At 41.8% G+C, this 22,962-nt stretch overlaps 1 protein-coding gene across 3 annotated transcripts in view; it reads right to left on the reverse strand.

Moving 5' to 3' along the window:
* Nucleotides 1–235: 235 nt before the first annotated feature.
* LOC117038221 (adhesion G protein-coupled receptor E4-like) overlaps nt 236–22,962 on the reverse strand; it is a 39,080-nt gene continuing 16,353 nt past the window's right edge. Inside the window, exons 4-17 of one of the 3 annotated variants that reach the window (XM_033134946.1) lie at nt 21,333–21,455; nt 17,511–17,663; nt 14,891–14,919; nt 13,944–14,079; nt 13,342–13,449; nt 12,982–13,166; nt 12,245–12,412; nt 10,522–10,716; nt 8,545–8,780; nt 6,560–6,626; nt 5,871–5,962; nt 4,611–4,791; nt 2,515–2,610; nt 236–652 (exon numbers count right to left, since the gene is read on the reverse strand). In XM_033134946.1, the coding sequence (XP_032990837.1) occupies nt 542–652; nt 2,515–2,610; nt 4,611–4,791; nt 5,871–5,962; nt 6,560–6,626; nt 8,545–8,780; nt 10,522–10,716; nt 12,245–12,412; nt 12,982–13,166; nt 13,342–13,449; nt 13,944–14,079; nt 14,891–14,919; nt 17,511–17,663; nt 21,333–21,455 (1,880 nt within the window). In that variant the 3' untranslated portion in view covers nt 236–541. Of the gene's footprint in view, nt 656–2,514; nt 2,611–4,610; nt 4,792–5,870; nt 5,963–6,559; nt 6,627–8,544; nt 8,781–10,521; nt 10,717–12,244; nt 12,413–12,981; nt 13,167–13,341; nt 13,450–13,943; nt 14,080–14,890; nt 14,920–17,510; nt 17,664–21,332; nt 21,456–22,962 lie in introns of all 3 variants that reach the window. The other 2 variants (XM_033134948.1, XM_033134947.1) reach the window with 2 other exon arrangements.

Here is a 22,962-nt window from a genome sequence, read left to right on the forward strand (position 1 = left end):
CTGGACTTATCGGGGAGATCACTTCATAGATTATATAAATGCCTAACCACTGCACTGCACACCTGAAACTAATATAATACTGAATTTCAACGATAATATATATATATGTGTGGATATATATATATATATATATATGCACACACACATACACACAGTCACAGGATGTAAACTACATCATAGGGAATATAGTCAATAATATTATAATAACTACGTACAGTATCAAATGGGTAGTAGACTTGTTGGGGTTACCACTTTGTGAGGTATGTAAATATCTAATCATTATCTTGTTTTATACACCTGAGACTAAGAAAAAATAGACAAACAAACAAACAAAAAAGGATTCCTAGAAATTAATTGCATGTGACATACAATACCGGAATCCAGGTCTAAGAAGTCTCCCATGTGCCCCTTTCTTTCTATGGAGCTAGAAGCCAAAATAGGGGAATGAGTCAGGACTCATTTTCACAGGAAAGATGACAGATGGTGGCATTTGTCCAATTCATACATGACCCTATATAGAGAGGCACCATCCATAAGCAGCTCAGTTTTCTGTTCTTTGCCACAAAACAGTGACAAGATGAGTCCGAGGCTGTGGATGAACAGACACCATGTTTCTTCTGTGAAAGGTTTCCGATGACTTCCCCAGTTCCTCCTACTTGGGGGAGACAATGTGGAGAAAAGCGGATGAGAAATCAATACCTCAGAAACTAACTAAAAAGTCTAGAAGGCCTGGAGCTGACAAGCTCGAATTTCTCTAAGCTCCAAAGTTGAATATCTAACTCTACAGCTCCACCCCCCAATACTATTATAGACCGTCTTTTCATTAATTTTATCTTTTCACAATCATTTGCAGTGTGTTTCTTGTGTGCCAGGTGAAATTCTAAGCACTTAACATCCATGACCTCATTTAATTCTCATTATGAGATACTATTATTATCCCCAGTTTACGGATGAAGAAACTGAGGCACAGACATTATAAGTGGCTTGTGCAAGGTCACACAGCCTGGAAGTGGTGGAGTTAGGGTTTGAACCCAGGTGCTTTGGCTCCATTTAAACACAACAGTGAAAGATCACTTAAATGCTACAGTGGATTAATGAAGATTTTAAGGTTGAATGCGTGCTTTTTAAAATGTAAAGTGCTGATCAAAGATAGGGGATTATAATTATTGTTGAGGTATTACATATAATTGACTCTTGATCATTAGGAATGAATAAAAAGTAGTGTTGACATGGTTCAGAGGAGAGCAAAGTGCTTTGTGGACATTGTTTTGACCCTCAATCAATCACACATTTCAAGTATGAATGAATTGAGGCTCAGAGAGGGTATAACTGCTCACTCAGCATCTCCCAGAAAGAACCTGAAAGAGTCAAGAATCAAACTCTGATCTGGTGAACCCTAGAATCCAGGCTATAGATTCTACTATGCAACATTTGGTGACCACAAGTGTTGGGACAGTTCATTTACACAGTTCAGGTTGACATATCCTTTGACCATTGGTGGTTTTGGCCAAAGGGATGACCAGTGACATATACTCTAAAAATACTACATGAGGACACAGTTGGCAGCCACTAAACAGAACTGTCCTCTATGTGAAACTGGGTGTCCTATGATCAGCGGGTCCCAAAAGTTATTGATCTGAAGGGATAGAGAATTCTGGTGACAACCAAGGAAAGTTGTCAACTTTTGGAGGAAAACAGACCTGGGTTTGAATTCCTCTAACTGGCTAAAAAGCTTTAAGCAAGCCATTTGAGCTTTCCCAGCTTCAGTTTTTCTCATCCTTAAACACCAAATTTAGACACTCAACAAATTAAGTGCAACGTTTCCATGGGCCAGGCATTGCTCTAGGCAAAAGGAAAACAATAGTGGCCAAAACAGTGAAACTTACAGAGAGAGGGTGCCAACTGTGGCCACACTTGACCAAAAGCAAACAATGTGAAGTGTTTGATCTAAATATCATACAATGACACACATATACAGAGAATGAAAATAGAATGTAGTGATAGAGAGTGAGTGAGACTATCGTAGAATGAGTGGTGAGGGAAAACCTTTCTAAGGAGGTGACATTACACCTGAAGTGTGAACTGTAATGGCAGGGAGAGAAGAAAGGCCTGCAGGAAACCAGGTGGCGTGGTGGCTCTGAAACAGGACTGAGCCTGGGAAGGCCAGGGAATGAAAAGGAGCCAACATAACTGAGTGGGGTGTGGGGCCAGATTTCAGGGATGATAAGGAGGTTCAGTTTGGTTCCAAATGTGATGGAGTAAAATAATCTGATTTGCATATTTAACTGCCACTCTGGCTGCTAAGTAAAGCATGGAAAAAGGAAGGAAGGGAGGGAGGGATGACAGAATGAGAAAGAGAGAGAGACAGAAAGTATACCTTGTCTCTCTTCAGCTGCATAATACAAGAGCAATATAATCTCTCTTTTCTTTCAGAGCAAGGAACCAGGAAGTTCCTGACAGCACAAGAGGTTGGGTTCAGACAAGTACACGGCATTGAAGAGAAGCTGGTCTTACCACTTTGGTGTGGGTAGTAGAGTGAGAGACCTCAGTGGTTTCGGTTTCAGCCCCTTTCTGCATCCTCCTAAACCACTTCTTGTATTCCATTCGCACCTGAAAGTTTGAGGTATATAGAGCTTGTGTTACATCCAGAGCTTGGTTCAGAAGAGAGGACCCTAAAATAGGAGACTAAAGATAAAAATGCCACGCCCTGCTCTTTCCAGCTCTTTCTTTGGCTTTCTGTACAACCTGGGCCATGTTCATGTTGATTTATTTTATTTAAATTCAACTTCCTCAGTTGTAGAAAAGGTGTTTACTAGATGTCAAGGGCCATTTATGTCAAGACTCTATATATGGCAATGATGATGGTGATGATGATGGTGGTGATGATGGTGATGATGGTGGTGATGGTGATGATGGTGGTGATGGTGGTGATGGTGGTGATGGTGATGATGATGATGAAGTTCACCATTCATTGAAAACTAACTATGTTCAATGCACTTTATACACAAAGTATCATTTAATCCCTACATAAATCCTATCAGGAAGGTACTTCTCATACCCTCTATTAAAGATGAAGAAATTGGGGCTCTTGGAGGTATAGTGACTCATCTAAAGTCACACAGCCAGCATTCAACACCGTGTCACTCTTACTCCAGAGCCCTGACACTGAACTACCCACTGTGATTCCGTGCATTGCTTTCCTTTAACCTCCTTCACATGTTCTAAAAAAGACATTTGGATATTTAATACTCAACATTAATTCACCGAAACACTTAGGTTATATTTTACTGCTGTGTGTGAAGAGCACCAAGCATGAAGGAGGCACTAACAGATGAAAGAGAAATTAACCAAGTGTTAGGATGATCTTTTTGCCACTTGCATCTTAATTGCTGGTATTTCCACTCACGAGCAAAGGAACAAAGCCAGGAAAACCATTTGCATTCTTCTATAAAGAGTAAAATTGTAATAATGACCTTCATTGAAATATGGTAGATGCCGAGGACTGTGCTAGGAGGTTTATACTGAATTATCTCATTCAATTCTCAGCCCTGGGAGGCAGGTACTGCTACATCTTTGGATGAGAAAATCAAGGCTCAGAGAGAGAAGCAGCCTGCCCAAGGCCACACAGCAACCCACTCAGTGGAAAAACTGGGAATAGAGATGAAGTCTCTCTGAGTTTGTGGTAGATTTTGCCAAATATTCCAGCGCCCCTCCATGTACTGCACCTCACTACAGAAGGATTTTTCATCCTCTCTCTGATGAGTTCATATTTGGCCATTTGACTTGCTTTGGCCAATGAAAGAGAGCTAAGCTACACTGTGCCATGATCGGCCTTCCTTCTGCCATAAGAACACCTATGTTCTATGCATATGTAGGGGCTGTCCCTTCGGCCTACATCCCAAAATGAAGACAATGTGGCTCACACTACAGCTAGCAACGTGAGCAATAAATGAATCTTGATTGTTGGAAGCCACTGAAATTAGAGGAGGAGGGGCTATTTGTTACTGCAGCATAACATACTTTATCCTGACATGCTATGAACCGAATTATATCCACCCCCCCAAATTCATATGTTAAATTTCTAACCCCCCAATGTGACTGTATTTGGAAATATGACCTTTATGCAAGTAATTAAGCTTAAATAGGTCATAGGGTAGAACCCTGATCCAATAGATTTAGTGTCTTTATAAAAAGAAACATATTCTCTTATTCTCTCTTATTCTCTCTCCCATGTGAGGACACAGTGAGAAGGTGGCTGTCTGCCAGGTAACATGAGAACCCTCGTCTGAACCCGACCGTAGTGGCACCCTGATCTCAGAATTCCAGCCCCCAGAATTGTGAGAAGATCAATTTCTGTTGTCTAAGCCACACACACAGCCTCTGTTATTTTGTTATGGCAGCCCGAGCAGATGAATGCGTGCTCTGAAGAGATATGATCAACTGCTAAATTTTATTATGAAATATGCTAATGAAACCCAGAACACAGGGCAAACCCAAGCAGCACCTAAGTCTTCTCCGAATCAAAGCAACCTCAACATATAAAAGGTCAGAGAAGGATGAGAAATTAACAATATTCAATAAGGCTCAGAGACAAAAATAATTAGCTTTACCTGGCGATTAAGGAGACAGTATACCACAAAGAGAAAAACCCCCTGCAGGACATTGATGATGGTGAACAAGTAGGCAATGATTGATCTGACTGTCTCCCCAACTGCATCAACCATAAAATACCCAAGGCCCCAAGGACAGCCCAGGATAAACAGCTGAGCAATGGCTTTAAATGTCATGACTCTGGAAAGGAAAAAAAGTAATATTAGCTACTTTAATATTTCAATTTATCATTGAAATTTCATGACAACCTCATGTGGCCAAGTGGCTCCCACAAAGTTACGTAGCTTGAGGATGAGGCAGAATCCATGTTTTCAATCACTGCCTCTGTGAATAACACTTTTTCCTACTCTTGGAAATGATTTTCCTGCAGTCTTTTACCTAGACTTATTGGAAGATTTTTTGGAAAGTGCTTTCCAGAAATTTGTATTGAAAAATGTGGATGATGATGATATCATGATTTCAGAACATAACACAGCATTGGATTTCTTCAAACAAAAACTGTCTGGAGTAGGTTTGTTGATGGCCATGGGCTGGGAGAGCTGGGGTGTGTGTGTGTGTGTGTGTGTGTGTGTGTGCACGCAGGTGACTAGGTACGGGGAAACATCGAGAAGGGTGACACGCTGATCTTCCAGGATCAAAGAAATTGAGGTTAAGAGATGTTAGGGTGGTCTCATAAGTAGATGAGATCAAAGCCAGGGTCTGAAGTTGGACAGAAATTCCTTTAAGTTTTGTCCACACGACTCACCAATGCAAGGTTCTTATCCACGTTTGGGCAAGGTGAACACTTTGTCCTCTTGTCAATGGGGACATTAGCAGTGCCCACACAGAGGTTGGAGTCATGAGCATTCAGTGAAATAATCTTGGAAATGCCCAGCATCTACTAAGTTCCTATTATTAGTTGTTGTCATCATTATTTTTTAATAATTTAGATCAGCAACAGTGAGAATTTAGTTTCCACAACCAAGGAGAATGGAGTCCAGAAGTGGGTGGGCTCTCAGAGGACAAAAGGATAATGTTGATACTCTTAGAATAAATTTTATATGAAGAGTATGCTGTACAACGGAGGCACCCAATGGATAGTTGTTGAATAAAGAGATGAGGGAGTACCTTAAATCACCGTAGTTTTGCTTGTTCTATAAGTTGTCCTTTCTCTAGTACCAGGAAATTTTATATCATATTTTTGTGTGGGTTTTTCTTTCCCAGGCAGAGTGGTCCTGTAGGAAAATCTGTGAATACCACTGCTTCTGGTACCTTCTTACCTGGTGTCCTGAATGGTGGAAACTTCTTTATTGAGGGATGAAAGTTTGTTTCTCAAAATCCACAGAATTTGGAAGTAGAATATCAAGTTTATCTGTGTAAACAACATATAAAATTGAATTGGAAATTTTTTTTTTTGAGGCCATGTCATGCAACCCAACTAGACATAGATCTAAGAATCTTTTCCTCAAAGATACAGGCTTCATAAGGATGGTGTGGACATATGCTCTGGTCTGAACTGCACACAGTATATAACCTGTGGCACTGGGTGCTTGATTAGGGTGATTATATAATTATCACTCAAACCAGGGCACCTTGAAATTGAAAAGGTGCTATTAATATCTATACCAGGACAATGGATGTAAGTGCAAAGTCCCTGGCCAGCAGGAAAACTTGTCACTCCATGCAGAGTAGATACTTGCTAAATATTTGTTGAATAAATGAATGTAGAATTTTTAAAAGAATGCCCAGTAGAGGGTTACATTATACCAAAGCAACCAATGAGCTGAGGGGATGCCAGGGAAGGAGACATGCAGACAATATTTCCAGTAAGAGGGGTTGATCACATTAGGCTATATGTATATTTTTTTATCTTTATCTCAGTTCCACTTTAACAGATAAGAAGCACTCTCTCTATGCTTGGCCAACCCAGGACAGACACAATAAGAAACAACCATCAATGGTCACCTACCAAGATAATGATGGCCACTGGCCCCATGAAGCTCCAGAGGAGCCCTTCATCACGCTTGAGCCAGCAGCTGTTGAGAGAAAGGTAAGGATTAACTGCTTGTTTCTCAGAAGACAAAGGACTTTAACTCAGGCTCCTGTAGCAAGATCTGAGCAGTGCCAGGAGCTATTTAGTTCAGACCTGGATTTTAAATGGGTTCGGACATGGGTGTTCATCTGACACAAGCTGTGTGCTCTGAGCCTCAGTTTTCCCAAGTATAAAAGAGGACCAACAGAATTGTTGAAAAGAGTAAATGATGACTGTGGCTGTCTACCAAGTCTTGAAGCCAGAGAGGGTCAATCCTCTGATTTTGTCCTTCTCCTTCGATATTGTGTTAGCTATTCTGGGTCTTGTGCCTCTCCTATAGACATTAGACTCAGTTTGTCAGTATCTACAAAATAATTTCCTGGGATTTTGATTGTGAATGCATTGACCCTCTAGGTCAAATTGAGAAGAAATATCTTCTTGACAATATGGAGTTTTCCTATCCATGAACATGGACTATCTCTCCATTTATTTGAATCTTCTTTGATTTTTTCATCAAAGTTTTCCTCACATAGAAAAGATTAAATGACATAATGTGCACAGTGTTTTTTTACCCTGTTTTGATATAGTTCCTGGCAAAGAGTAAAGGCTCAATAAATGTAGGTGTCCTAATAATAATAACTACTATAATAAGAAAGAGAGTAAAAATAATAATTTAACAACCTATACAAATACCAATATTAATTAAGCATATTCCATGTAGCAAGGATTCTGTTGCCAAAAGAGTTTGCATTCTGTCATAGTTTATGTTGGCAGAGGTAGTGTAACTTATTCTGAAAGGGGACCTGGCACTATGAAACTGGCAAAACTAACAAGCAACCGCCAACACTCAGTGGACTGAAAAGCTCCCACGCTTAGTTCTATTCCAAGGGTTGCAAACTATGGCCCACCGGACAAATCCACTCCACCTCTTGTTTTTATAAGTACAGTTTTATTAAAACACAGCCACACTCATTCATTTACATATTGTCTATGACTTGGCTGCTTTGACATCACAAGGGCAATTTGAGGCATTGCCACAAAGACCTCATGGCCTGCAAAGATAAAATATGGTTACTATCTGGCCCTTTATAGACAGTTTGCCAACCCCTGATCTACCCTATCATCTCCAGAATCATTCTGGCAGGACATAGGTTCAGATTTAGAGACAGGGCACCTTTTTGACTTCAAGAAGGACAGCCTCCTACATGATGTTTTCACACACGCACAGCTACTTCCTAACCCAAGTCTCATTGTCAAAATACTAACTTCTTCCACTAACTTTGCAGAGTTTTGCAAACTTCTTTAGTGAGGCAGCGAAACATGGCTATTAAGAACACTGCCTTGGGAATTCTGACTTACTCTCTTTTCAGATGTGACCTTGAGAGAGTTTATTAGATGCACCAAGGCCCAGATGTCCTGTGCATGAGGTGATAAACAATGCCCACTTGAAGAGAGATGAGATATTGCATATAGAAAGCACTATCTCTGATGCATCACAGGCCTTCGAGATTTGTTGCTATTGTTATCCTTTACATTTTGAAGATTAACCTCAACCTGCTCAACCTACTCTTTCAGAATCCTGCAGAACATAGAGCCCATATGTGTTTAATGTGGGGTCATGGATTTGCTTTTTTGTCCCTGAATTTCATGAAGTTGTGTTCAAAATTTTGTGTGCACATACATTTGTCTGGGGAAATAGGCCCTGGATGTCACCAAAATACTCAAAGAGACCCAACCCCCAGAATGCTGAGAACCACAGCTCTAGGCATTCCTAAGAGAAAATAGAATTCAGGCTTAAGGAATGACTGGTTTGAAGTATTGTTCACAGTCGAAAAATGGGTTTTTAAACAAACGTATTTTGATTTCAAATCATGTGTTGGCATGGACACCGCTTCCACCTTCAATGCACTCATCATGCTTACTGAGAATGTGTTCCGTAATTTTTGTGTCCTACTGATGCAGACACAGCCACAATCAGAGCTGGAATCCCATAGCCCAAAGGGTACATGAACCTCTTCTTGAATTTGCCTGTGCTGGTGTAGTTGGCCACCCTGAGGTTCCTGACGGTGAGGAAGAGGTGCAGCCCTTCGAGGAACATCCAGGTGAAGGCAGCCAGGTAGAGGTAGTGAAGCACACCTGCGATGATGGCGCACAGCACCTGCAGGGGAGAGAAGAGTTAGAAAGGTAGTGCTGATGTCGTTTATAACTGATTCTATCCTCAGCATTTACCATTTCCTGGATGCTGGAATTTCAATTCTAATACTTGTAACATTTTGCCTGGGGAAACACCTTTTCTGGGGGCTTTTACTAGCTATGGAAGTTGGCTTACCCAATGCAGGGGGCAGGCTAGACATGCCAAGGAATGAATGCCAGGGGAGCAGCCCTCAAATCCATGATGGATAAGTGTTGGTAAATAAATACTTCATTGCTCTTGCCCTTTGGGTGAGTGTGATGGTTAATTTTATGTGTCAACTTGACTGGGCTAAAGGATGCCCAGATAGCAAGTGAAACCTTACGTCTGGGTGTGTTTCTGGAAGGGATTGGCATTTGAATTAGTAGATGAGTAAAGAAGACAGCCCTCACCAATAAGGATGGGCATAATCCAATCCATGAAGAGCCTGAATAGAACAAAAAGATGGAGGAAGAAAGAATTTTCTCTCTGCTTGAGCTGGGATATCCATCTTCTGCAGCCCTCGGACATCAGCAGTCATCGTTCCAAAAAAATTTTATTTACAGAAACAGATGGTGAGTCAGAATTGGCCTGAGCGCTGTAGTTAGCCAACAGCAGCCCATTTTAAAATGAGGAAACTGTGGCCCAGAGAGGTTAAAATGTCACCCAAGATCACAGAGTTAATAAAGAATAAAAATGGATTTGAAACCCAAAATGTCTGCAGAGACCATACTTACTCTTAACCATAGCACTCTACTGCATTTTAGGAAAAATAATAGTGTTTTCATAACCCACTGGTTGTGAGATCGTAGTGTTTTAGGGTTAAAAGGAGCTTTGGAGAACATCTAGTTGCAATTATTCCTGGATGTGATGACGATCATGATCATGATGAAGAGAAAAGCTCACATTGTTCTCTGCGATTAATCCAGACTATGTTTGATCTTGCTAAGTCCTTACTAGAGCCCTTAATGATGCCCCTGTTTTAGAGAAGAAGTTTAAAAAGAGGGAGTCACTTCAACAAGATCATATAATGAGTAGGATGGAGAATTGAGATTCAAGTGCAGATTATGTAGCAAAGACACCGTCCACCAAAAACTCAAACCTCCCTCCATGCCTCAAGTCTAGAATATAGATTTGGACAAGGACATGACTTCCCAGCCAGAGATTACATGTTCTGGCACTCTTGCAGTTGGGTGTGACCATGTGATGGGAGTTCTAGCCAATGGAATGTGAGAGGAAGTAATAAGCACCACTTCCTGAGGTGGCCCATGTAAACCTCCCTCAGGGGACTCCACCATGCTTTTTTTCCCTTTCCAGTTGACTAAAATCAAATGGACCCCAGGAGGACCTTGGAAGCTGTAGATGGGAGACAGAAGACCTTCCATCAGCCTGAGGTTGGAAGATAGACACTCTTTAAACCTGTTTTCTCATCCTCTACTGATATATAAGGAAAAGCTAACTGTTCGTGTGATGAGCCACTGACATTTTGGAATTCATTTGTTACAGTAGCCATGGTAACCCCACCTAGTACCGTCAGGCTGACTCTTAATTGCTTTGCTAACTTGCCTCTCAGAAAGTAGGGGTCTTGTCAAAGTTATACAGGAGGAGAGCTGACACGAGAACTCTTGCTGTTTCTTCCTGCTAATTACGGTCTCTTTCCCCATCTTTCCTCCAGACAAAAGGGGTAGATTTGTTTATGACAATGAGGTAATTTAGTTAAGTCACCTACCTTAGGTTCAGTTTGCTTAAACCCCGTGAGGAAGACCAGGTCAGCCAGGAAGAGGCAGATGGAGAGCTGCAGGTGGAGGGAGGTGCCGGTGTTCTGGATGGGTCGGCACAGGAGGAAGGTGAGGGCCGCCAGGAGGAGGCACAGCAGAGACAAGCTCAGCCCCACGTAGGTGATCGCAGCCAGGGCGCCATCTGCCTGTGAGCCACCAAAGGGAGGAATCTGTCAGAGTCTCCAACTGTGCACTTACGCTCCTGATGGGGAGTCAGATGGGCTTCCCAGTTCAGCCCCTCCGATCAGGGACTTAACCTCTCTGAGATGTGGTGTCCCCATCTTCAACATGGGAACATAAGCTCATTTACCACACAGGGCTGTTGAAAAACTGAAACCACTAGATTAGTGCTGCCCAATAGAAATATGCGAGCCATGTGTAATTTAAATTTTCTAGTAGCCATATTTCTAAAATGTAAAAAGAAACGGGTCAAATTATTTTCATAGTATATGTTCAAAGTATTTTTAGTTCACCATGTTGAATATAATATAGTCAACATAATAACATAATAAAAATGTAATCTATTCAAATTACAATAAATGTAAAACAATTATCAATGAGATATACGATATTCTTTTTTTCCATATTAAGCCTTTGAAATCCAGTGGGTATTTTACATTTATAACACATCTCAATTCAGATGCTGTATTTTCAGTGGTGAAAGTGAAATGTAGTCCTACTGAAAAATAAAGTTGTATTTGATAGGAAACTGTTTTACACTGCTTCTTCACTTAAATAAATTAAAATTAAATAAAATTAAGAATTTTGTTTTTCAGTCACACTAGCCACATTTCAAATGCTCAATAGCCAGCCATATGTGGCTGGTGATCCTGTTGGATGACACAGCTCTCAGAATTAGTCTCCAGGAATGCTAGGATTTCTTTATCTGCCTTGTTGTTCCCTGATGCGTTTGCAGTGCCTAGAATAGTACCTGACAAACGGAAGCACTCAGTTTGAATGATTAAAATGAGGCCACACATTTAAGTGTGCAACACAGTGGTTGTCATACAGTAAATATTCAATAAATGGGAACCAGAAAGGGGGGAAAGGTAGATAATTTTGTTGTTTTAAATTGAATCATCCTAGATGTGGTCAGGACTTGGGAGGTTCGGGGGCTGTGCCTTTTCATTGGTGTCAGTCAGTTGCTTTCCTCTGGTCTGACCAGAAGCTTTAGCTGTAACTCTCTTTTACAGAGGGACAAATGCTTTTGATCCAGATCACCTTGGACCTTTCCACTATAGGGGTTGATAACCCAACTTCCCAATGTCTGAGGGCTTCCTCCACTAGCTTGAGCGCACTCTGCCCATGCCCATGGAAGTGTCAGAGAATTGATTGTCCCCTGCATGCAGCTTTCAACTAATGACTAAAGGGAGGTGGTGTATAAATACCCCAGCTTTCTCGCTATTCAGTTAGAATGAACTACACTGACTCTCAGAATCCTTCGGAGGGAATTAAGCTCCAGTTACACACAGGGGTAACTGGCTTGATAACGCTTTCTGCATAGCTCCTGTCCTTTTCCCATTTCACTTCCCTAGCCCCCTGCTGGTGCTTCCTAGAGTAAGCTACTCCCACTTGACTCCATATCTTGAGTCTTTTTCTAAGACATGGAGAGGATGACCTCACAGTTTCCGGGACACACTCAGATTCACAAGAGGGGACCATGAATCTTGGTACCTTAGGAGCAAGAGCCATGAGGACGGCAAAGCTGGAAAGGTGGAAGCACTTGCATTTGGTGTACGAATCATTGCTGGCCACATGAGTGCAGCCCTCTGTTGACCAGCTGCCTCCCTCCTCCGATCCTTCCCAGTGGACACACAAATGTTTTGCTCTGACACCAACAGGCTGAAAAGAGAATAGCATGAAAGTGGTTCTCTTTCTGGTTTTATTATTTCAACTTCATAAGTTGGTCAAGGATGCACAGGGTTGGAAACTGGGGAAAGAAAACCCCATCGTCTGGAACACTTATGGGGAAGAGTTTTATACCACACCTGCCATGGGCTTTATTCTTTATTGATTCTGACCTGCTCTGGTCAGAATTGACCTTTATGAAATGCTTTACCCAGCTGCTTGCCACTGGTAGAACCAATGAGAGGAACAGGCGAGATATCATTGGATGAGAACAGATGGAGGCCAGGTGTTTCTTCCAGACACCTTTTCTGCTGCTGGCTATTTCCATCTCCAGTAGGGCAATCCCTCCTCCACCCCTCCAGCCTTCACTGGACTTGATAATGCTCATCCCTCCACTGCCTTTTAAGGCTTAACTGTGATAATAGCTTCTCTGGATGCCTCAATATTTCTTGTAGATTCTCTTAATCCTGAATGATCAGAGCTGGATTTGGTTCCCTGCCAGGACCCTGATAATACTGCCCTTTAAGGTAATGCATACAGAACCAGCCCTGGGTTTTGCTCACCTGAGTATGTTTGAAGGTCAGGAATACAGGATTAGACAGATAAACTTTTTCCTTCATACCAATGGTGCCACTCACAACATGAGAGTTCATCTTCACTTCCACTGCTCCTCTTGTATTACTAAAAAAGGATCCATTCAGAATATCCCCAAGGGACCGATAAGTGATAAGTGCAACCGCACTCTTATCTGAAAAAAAAAGAAAAAAGAAAAAAAAAAGAAAAATCATTTTATAGGGGGTCTACAGTTTGATGAATTGGAATTGAAAACTTTGCAAGTCCCCACCCCTTGGCCCAGTCACCTAGAAATGAGGCAACAGAACCTAGAATTTGAAGGTGAAGAGACTCTATCTTACACACAGTACCTCCTGTGTTTCCTTTGAAAGCATCAGTGCAGTTCAAATCCATTGTGTTATTTCCAGCTTCCAGAACAGTCTTCTCACTTGTCTTGTCGCACTTCTTGGTTTCATAGACTGGAAACATTGAGAAAGTGAGTCCTGCTTGCCTGACTTCTTATACCTAAAGAACTTGGCTGAGGTTCTCCCTTCTTTGAAAGACCCCCTAGTGGTGATTTCATTTTCTGCATGCAAGGTAGACCAGATGGTACTCCCTTCCATGTCTCTTCCTGGTGAGGATGAAATGGTCAAAATGTCCTGAGCAACACACACTGGCCGCCCAACTCAGAGGGAGAGAGGAGACAGTCATGCTTTCTAGAGCTGGAACTAGGGCAAGCAAACTCAACCTTTACCGTAGAATATTTAAAGGGCAAACTAATTTAAATAGTACATGCTGGAGAAGCTTAACATTTAAAAGATTCCCAAGGAAATAGTCACCTGGGAGCAGATCTTCTGTATTTGGGAAGAATCCCTTAAGTGAACTCTCTCCATGTTATATAAACACAAAGTCTGACAAAAGATAACCCTCATAAAATTCCTTGGTCATAAGGAAAATACTCACTGTTTCTTACCTATATCAAGCACAGGATCTTCACGCTTTCCTGGAGAAACAAAACTCTCATTCAAAATGCTTGACTCCAAGCTTTGAAGTAGTTGGGTAGCCTTTTTTGCAATGTACTCTTTGCTTCCATTGTTCTTTAGAGTTATCTTTCAAAGAAATAAAGCTAATTAGGTAGACTTATGAAAACTTAAGGAAGCAGGAATATACATAAGTGGTTTGGTGAACCCAGGAGACAATATCATTTATTAAGGTGCTACTAGGCTCTGTGCTATCAGCCTGATACACATTTTCTCATTTATCACACACATCCCTGTAAAGGTGTACCCTTAGCTCCATTGTATTTATGAGAACATATTTATAAATGTAAATGGATTAAATGCTCCAACCAAAAGATGAATGGATAAAGAATATGGGATCCGTACATACAATGGAATATTACTTGGCCATAAAAAGAATAAAATCTTACCATTTGTGACAACATGCACTGAACTAGAGGATATTATGCTAAGTGAAGGCTTAAACGATGGGCTATCTGGCAGCTACAGAGTGCCTTACGGAGGCAGACAGGGAGTCGGAGGTGGTGAGTGGGTGGAATGAAGCTCTAAATGCTTGATGCAAGTGTTTGAATGACCGCTGAGGCATTAAACCTTTTCTCAGGGTTTCTTAATTTTCTTAAATGACATTTGACACCAGATAATGGTTGTGGGAGGCCGTCCTGGGCTTTATAAGATGTTTAGCAGCATCCCTGGTCTCTATGCACTAGATGCCAGTAGCACCTTAGTTGTGCCAACCAAAAATGTCCCCAGACATCGTGCCCTGGGACAGAGGACAAAAATCACTCCCTCATCAGAACTGCTATATTCTAAAAGTCACAGGGAGCTGTGGTCGTATTTGAACAGGAGAACGACATGCTGAGACTAATCATCTATTTCCCAAACCTGGCTTCACCTTACTCACCCAAATCTGTGTCTGCTCACCAGTGTTCTCTGGAAAGAAAAGGAGTTGTTTAATCGAATGTGGGAGACAATGCACCCTGGTTCATGTCTTATCTTCCAAGCACCCTCATATTGGGTCCTTCCCTGGTGCTTCCACATCCTATCCTAGTTTCCCGCTAAGAAGTCCCAAATGTCTCCTACAGGAGAATAAAAGGAACCAGGATGGGGCTTCCAGTTTAGTCATTCAGCCAATAGTAGCTGAATTATTGAGCAGCTACTAAAAGCCAGACACAATGCTAAACCTAATGCGTAGAGGTTGACAAAGAAACAAAGGGAATTCCCTTGTAGAGTTTGCAGTCTGGTGGGAAAATCACTAAGCCAATAATGACAAATAAATAATTAAGTGATTGCAAGTTTCCAAGATGTTAATAAATAGAACAAGATGACTTAGGAGTATACAGAAGAGGCCGCAGCATACCAGGGGTGCAGAGAAGGCTCCCCAAAATAATAGGCATTAATTGAGCTCATAATATAGAAACAGCAATAATACCTGCCATTGTTTACGTAGCACAATATACAAAATGCTTTTATATAACATTATCTCATTTACAGGAACACAGAAGTTTCTAGAACAGAGTTACGTATCATAATAGCTAATATTAATTTAGCCTTCCTAGGTGCCTAGCATTGCACCAAACATTTTGCATGGCTTAATAATCATAGTTAAAGCATGTCAGTTTCCTCAGGCTGCTGTAACAAAGTTCCACAAACTGCGTGGCTTAAAACAATGGGAATTTATTCTCTCATGGTTCTGGAAACTAAAAGTCCAAAATCAAGTTGTCAGCAGGGCCATGGTCCCTCTGAAGGCCTCAGGGAAGATCCTTCTGCTTCTAGCTTCTTTGATGTCCCTTGGCTTATGGCAGCATGACTCCAATCTATGTTTCTATCTTTACATGTCCCTCTGTGTGTGTGTCCCTATGTCCAAATTCCCCTCTTCTTATAAGGACACCAGTCATATTGGATTGAGGACCCACCCTAATCTAACATGTCCTGATCTTGATTTGATTATATCTGCAAAGACTCTATTTCCAAATAAGATCACATCCACAGGTTCCATGAGTGGACATGAATCTGGTGCACTGGATGCTGCACCCAGTAGGTGAGGTAAGCAGGTTTCTGAAATGACTGTCAGTGATCCCTGCCTCACCTCCCTTTATTCACTCCCTTGTGTGTGAATTCATTCCTCCCCCTGACTGGACTCAGCGACTCATTTCCAGTCAATAGAATACAGCAGAAGTGAAAGGATGTCACTTCTGAGGCTAGGTTATGAAGTTCTATGATTTCTGTTTTGTTCACACTCTCTTTCTGGCTATTCTCATGTGCTTGTGATAAAGGTGAGCTGGAACTATAAGCAAACATAATCAGCCAGGAGGGTCTATAGGAGGAGCTAGGGCTCATGGGAGTTCTCACGTTCTGCATAATCATGAGAATCCTACATGTGGGAACCCAACAGAAAGAACTCTCTGTTATAATAAAGACTATGGTTCTCACTTCCTTTTCTATTCTATAAATACCCCTCCGTCTTGGCACACAGCCCAGAGTGTGTACGTGACTTGCCATGTCTACCTGCACTGGGTTGCAACCTTTTCTTTTCCCCAAATAAATCCTTTTTGGTGACAAAACACCTAATTGATATTATTTTTCACTCAACACTTGGTATAATAAAGCAATCTAGAGGCCGACATAGCTAAGAAGGGAGGGCAGCCTCTCATGAGTCACCAGAAAGGAAATGAGGCCTTCAGTCCAATAGCTTTCAAAGAGCTGAATCCTGCCAGCCATCACGTGAGCGAGCTTGGAAGCAGATGAGCCTTCAGCTAAAACTGCACCCCTGACCAGCACTTTGATTATAGCTGTAAGAAACCCTGCAGCAGAGGACCAGGTAAGCCATGCCTCAATTCCTGGCCTACACAGACCACGAGATAATAAATATGTGTTGTTTTAAGTCACTTACATTGGGGTTATTTGTTATGCGACAACACATAACTAATCCGGTCAGTGCTACTATACCTCCCACTTACAGATGAGGCATATAGAAGCTGGTCATTACCCAAAAGTCAACTGGTAAGTGGTAGTGCTGAACTCAAATCCAACTGTCTAACTCAAAACATGGAATTATACGAGGGATGAACAAATAAGTCAATAGGTTGTGGAAAGTGAGAATCAAGTTTTTCAATGTTGAAGAAAGAAGTCACAAATAAGGAAAGAGGGAAGGCTAGATCAAACCCTGGTGTTGGATTTGAATTGGAGCTATTGATAAGAACTCATGGGGTTTAGTATATAGAGAGACAGATAGACGTAGAAATGGAATTTACAGTGAGTGAGAGAATCAAGTAGAGAAGTCCAGTAGAAAATCAAAGATGTCACTTTGGAAGTCAGGGAAAGAGGCAGTGCCGTAGAGATGGTGATTGATCCCATGGGCTTGAATAAGATCTCCTGGGAAAAGATTACTAAGGACAACAAGGGGGTGAAGGACCAGGGGAGGGTGGGATCTCTGCTCTCCTCCCCTGGCCTGACACTGGTGGGACTCTCAATCTTCCCACCCCCTGCTCCAGCTTAGTGGAAAGAGTAGTGGAGGTTCTTACCGTAGCACTCTGAACGATTCAATTTAAACAAACTAGCCAGCCAGTTGATGACAGGAATATTTGAGACACAGACGCAGTAGTATCTTCCGATGTCATTTACGCAATATGATTGCAGCTTGCACTTTGCCAGCCCGGCGTTACACTCATCAATATCTGGGAACCAAGAGAAAATACCGCTTTTCAGTGTCGTAGAACGATACCATTTTCCATGGCCCATGGAATCTCACCATCCTTCCTGAATGTACCGAGAACAACACCCACTCTTGGATACGATGACTCGATATGATGATAGTTCTCCTTCAGTGAATTTATAAATCCAATACGACCCCAATAAAAAATATCTACATGTATTTTGTGGAGTGAGATGAGTTGGTATTATTGTGCAAGAATGGCCAGAAGGGCTCCGACTGAGGCGGCTCCCCCGCGGAGTCCCCGCTCCCCGCCTCTCCTCCTGGTCCCAGGGGTCTGAAGATGCCCGCCGTGTTGAAGGGGGACGGGATGCCGGAGCGGTCTTCATCTCAGACATCTGCAACTGTGAGTGGCCTGGGCGGCGGACCTGGCCTGCGGGGGGCAGGGGTCCCGCGGGGGCAGGGGGTGCGCACCTGCAGGGCGGGAGTCCGGGGCCTGGAGCGGGTTGTGGGAGGAGGGTCCGGGGATACAGGGTTGGGGGCTCGGACAGGGGTGCGGGTGTACCGGCCAGGGAGCGAGGTGAGGACCTGGCAGTAGGGTCAGGGTGTGGGGTCTGTGGCACCGCTGAGGGGGTGCGGCCAAGGCGACCCTCCCCAGCCTGTTGTCATCTCGAGCAATCTCCCTCTTTCTAGTAATGGAGCATTTAACCCAGCGTTTTCCAAAATAGTGTGGGTTTTCACTTTGGGAAGGAGAATAGTGAAATCCGTGTCTTTCCGGGGAAACAGCCATGATTAAAATGACTCCTACAAGATCTTGACCACATTGTTGATTACATTCTCCAAATGGACTTTCGTCTCCCCGTGGCAATCAGAGGCGTAGTGGATGGGGCAAAGGGGGCTGTCACTGTGTGAGGGATATAAATGATAAGTGTCTAACTATTACGTTGTTTTGTGCACCTGAAACTAATAAAAAAATGTTAAAAAAATAAAATAAAATCCGAAATTCCTAAAAAATAAAACATGTATTATAGAAAACTTAACTATGTCATTTCAGAATTCCTATGTTTGTCTCTTTCAGTGTCAGAAAACTTGAAAACCATAAGTTCAATCAAAGCAAAAATTCATTTGTCTTAAGAATTTTCATCAGTTTTTAAACTGATAAGTTTTTTATGGCTGGTAAGAACTTTGTTATGGCTGATTTCACTTTTAAAGAGAAAAATATATTTCTGATGTTGCTTTTCCCTAGATTGGAGAGGTTTATAAACTTTCTCCCACACCTACTTATTTACAATTCTTTTTCATCTGATTCCAATAGGTTTTTAATTCAGATTTCTGGATTTTTTCCTCCCATAACAGTCAGTACAGTGTAGTGATTCAAACTACAGGTTTTGGAGTCAGACAGACCTGAGTTCGAATCCAAGTTCCTCTGCTTATGAGTTGCATTTCCTAATTTATCTGATCCACAGTTTCCTCCACTGTACAATGTATACCATTTTTGTGTACATTCAAAGAAATAAGATAATATGTGCAATGCATGTATTTGATACATAGTAATATTAAAACACATGTTATTATTTTATTTAAATAAATAAATAAATACAAATAAAATGACTCCTAACTCCGCAGGGAAGCCGGCAGTGCGGGTGGGATGACTGTGGGGAAACTGCTTTGCCTGCTGCCTCCCATCAGGGACACGCCGTGTCCCCTCAGAGTGAAAAAACCCACACCCAAAGGTGGAAGAGGACTGGAGGCCTCTGGGGGGCAGTTTGGTCAGTAAGTTTGGCTTTGGTGTATAGAAACTCCTGCTGGAATTTCGAGAATGTTATTTAATTGAAAAATAAACACAAAGCCAAAAAATAGAATGGCCAGAAAACCTACGAGGTGGGGACTAGCCTCACCAGACATTAAAACATACCACAAAGCCTCAAAAACAAACAAAAAAACAATGAGATGCTGGTGCATGAATAAATAAATAGACTAGTGGAACAGACTACAGGTCCAGAAATAGACCCAATACACATGGAACTTTACCATCTCATAATGATGGTATGTCAAATCACTGGACAGGTTGTGTGGGCAAGACCGTGGGAAGACAGGTGCTCTTGTGCATTGCTGTTGGGAATGCAAACTGGTACAGCTTTTCTGGAACTAAATTTGGAATATCTAATCAAGATACATAAGGATTTACCTCTTGACTCAGACATCTCAATTCTAGGACTGTACCCTAAAAACACAGCTCCACAAATAGTGGAAACAACATAAATATTGGGAACAATTTAAATGCCCATACATAGGAGAGGGTTGAATAAACTATGGTGCATCCCACAGCTGTAAAAAAGAGAATGGGGAAGATCTCTATGAACCAATTTGGAGAAATTTCTGGGATAAACTTAAGCAAAAACCACAAAGCGTTACAGGGCATCTATGATGTCCTATCAAAAGTGTCAAAAGTCACAGAAGGTAAGGAAAGATGGATCTGTCACTAAGGATCGTGACAATTAAAAGCAATGCGGGATACTGAAATGGTTCTTGGAACAGAAAAAAAGGTCATTAGGGGGACAACTAGTGAAATTTGAATGAAGTAGTTCAATAAATATCATTTCCTGCTTTAGATCATTGTGCTGTGGTCATGTCCTTGGTTAACCTTACGGGAACTGGGTGAAGGAAATAAAGAATTCACTGTGCTAATTTTGCAATTTTTCTTTAGATCTAAAACCATTTTAAAATAAAAAGTTTAAAAAAATAGATACATACAAAATACTATTGCATGAGTCCACTCATAGGAGTTTCCTAGAGGAGTCAAATTAGCAGATAGAAAGTAGATGGTGGGGGTCAGGAGTTGGGGGAGATGGGGAGAATTAGTGTTTAATAGGGATAGAATTTCAGTTTGAAAAGATGAAAAAGTTCTGTGGATGGATGGTGGTGACGGTTGCACAACAATGTAAATATTTAATACCACTGAAAGATACACCTAAAAATGGTGAAAATGGTAAATTTTACCTTATATTTTGTCACAATAAAATAAAATGAATCCTAACTAATCTACCATTTTCTGCTTCATCTTCTGAATTGACATTACAACTCCATCAATAAAATATTTAATTCCACCAATCAGATATTCAGGAGTGCTATTTTTCTCTGGGTGTTCAAATTGACCTTAGAATGTGTGGAAACGAGAAAGGATTTTGGCTGGAGCAGATGGGAGTAGTGAAAAGTGGAACTGGAAAACCAAGTTGAGGCGAGACTATGGAAGATATCAAATGTCAAGATGTTCCTGTGTTCATTTCTTCTCTTGGACAACACGTTTTCATTGGGCAACTGCTATGTGACAACATTATTCTCTGTCCTAGGCATCCAGCAATGGACAAAACAGAGATGATCCCTTTCCTTGTGAAGTTCTCAGGCAAACCAACAAACGAAAATACCAGTGCTTTACCGTCAACAGCCCAGGATCCTGGGAAATCTATCTTCCTCGAAAGAAAAACCAAGCATCAAGCCAGCATCAGAATGAGAGTGGGAGGGGCACAGGGGTCAGGACTTCTCTAAGCGCGTTGAGACAGCCCTGACATGTTCCATCTTGTAACATTCTTGCATCTTTGCATGGCTACCACCCCTACAAATCACAGTGTTTAAGGCATACAAGGATACTCTTGCCCGCTTCCAAACTCCAAAATGAATGTGGGTTACATCCTACCTTCACATGTCTCACTCAGATCGGGGAAGTACCTCCTCCCAGACACGGACTGAAACCCATCTTTACAAGCACAGTGGGTGCTGTTGGAGCAGCTTGCATGCTCAGGGCATGGAAGACAGGAAGCTGCAGGGAACACAAGATCCTTTCATTCATTTGCTTATTCATTTATTTAAGAAATATTCATTGAGCACCTATGATGTACCAGACGCTGTGGTCAAAAGAATGCCCTCTAGGGACCAGCTCTGTTGGCATCCTTTCTGCACCCATCCCACTACTGAACCCAGAAGCTCCAAGTGCCCTCTCCATGTCCCACCTCTGCCATCAACACCACTTTTGCCTGACAGTAGAACTTCTCTAACTGTCAGGGCTTACTTAAGGGCTTTCTTTGGCCACCAGAGTCCTCTTTGCTCACCACGTGACAGATAAGCAATGCTTTCTCCCCCAAGTGACTGACAAGAGTCAGTGCATTAACAAACCCAGCTCACTTATTATCAAAAATAATCAGAGAATAACAAGTGTTGGTAGATGTGGAGAAATTGTAATCCCAGTACATTGCTGATAGGAATGTAGAATGGTATCGCTGTTGTGAAAACAGTATGGCAATTTTTAAAATAAAAATTGGAATTACCATATGAGCCAGCAATTCCGTTCATGAGTATATACCCCAAAAGAAATGAAAGCAGGGTATTGAAGAGATATTTGTATACCTATGTTCATAACAGCCTTATTCACAACAGCCAAAAGATGGAAGCCACCCAAGTGTCCATCAGTGGATGAATGGATACACAAAATGTGGTCCCTCCAAACAATAGAATATTATTCAGCTTTTAAAAAAGAAGGAAACTCCAACACATGCTATAACGTAGATGAACCTTGAAGACATCCTGATAAGTAAACAAGCTCATCACAAAAGGACAAATGTTACATGGTTCCACTCATATGAGGTCCCTAGGGTGGTCAAATTCCTAGAGAGACAGAGAGTAGAATGATGGTTTTCAGGGGCTAGTGGGAGGGAGAACGGGAACTTATCGTTTAATGGAGACAGGGTTTCAGTTTTGCAAGAAGAAAGATGTTCTATGAATGGATGATGATGATGGTTACGCGACAATGTGAATACACTTAATAAAAAGAGAATGCCAAGTGTTGGTAGGATGTGGAGAAACTGTAATCTTTAAAAATGGTTAAGATCATAATTTTATTATGTATATTTTACCACAATTTCAAATAATAAATGGAAGAAAACCGTTTCCTTCCCCACCGGGGGGAATAGCTCCAAAGGGCATGCTTCTTACTATGTCCAACAGTCCCCAGAATATCAAGCTCCAGCTGCCAACATGTAACTTGCTGGATATTGGCTCCTTGCTTTCCCACTCTTGGCTGGTGCTTCCTGGGATCACCTCCCACGTGAATGACTTGCTCTCAAGTCTTTGTCTCAGGGTCTCCTTCTGCGGGGGACCCAACCCAAGACATGGAGCAAAAGCAACAATATCTCTAGGCGTGACTTGGGGACACGGGCTTTTGGGATAAGAAGGGAAGAGTCCAGTGCCTGCTAGCTGTGTGACCTTGAGCCAGCTACTTCTCTAGAGGGCCATTAGTCAAGTGGGGACCTCCTTTGCATAAAATGTCATGA

The sequence above is a fragment of the Rhinolophus ferrumequinum genome, chromosome 18 (genome assembly GCF_004115265.2).
Source record: "Rhinolophus ferrumequinum isolate MPI-CBG mRhiFer1 chromosome 18, mRhiFer1_v1.p, whole genome shotgun sequence".
Lineage (NCBI taxonomy): Eukaryota > Metazoa > Chordata > Mammalia > Chiroptera > Rhinolophidae > Rhinolophus > Rhinolophus ferrumequinum.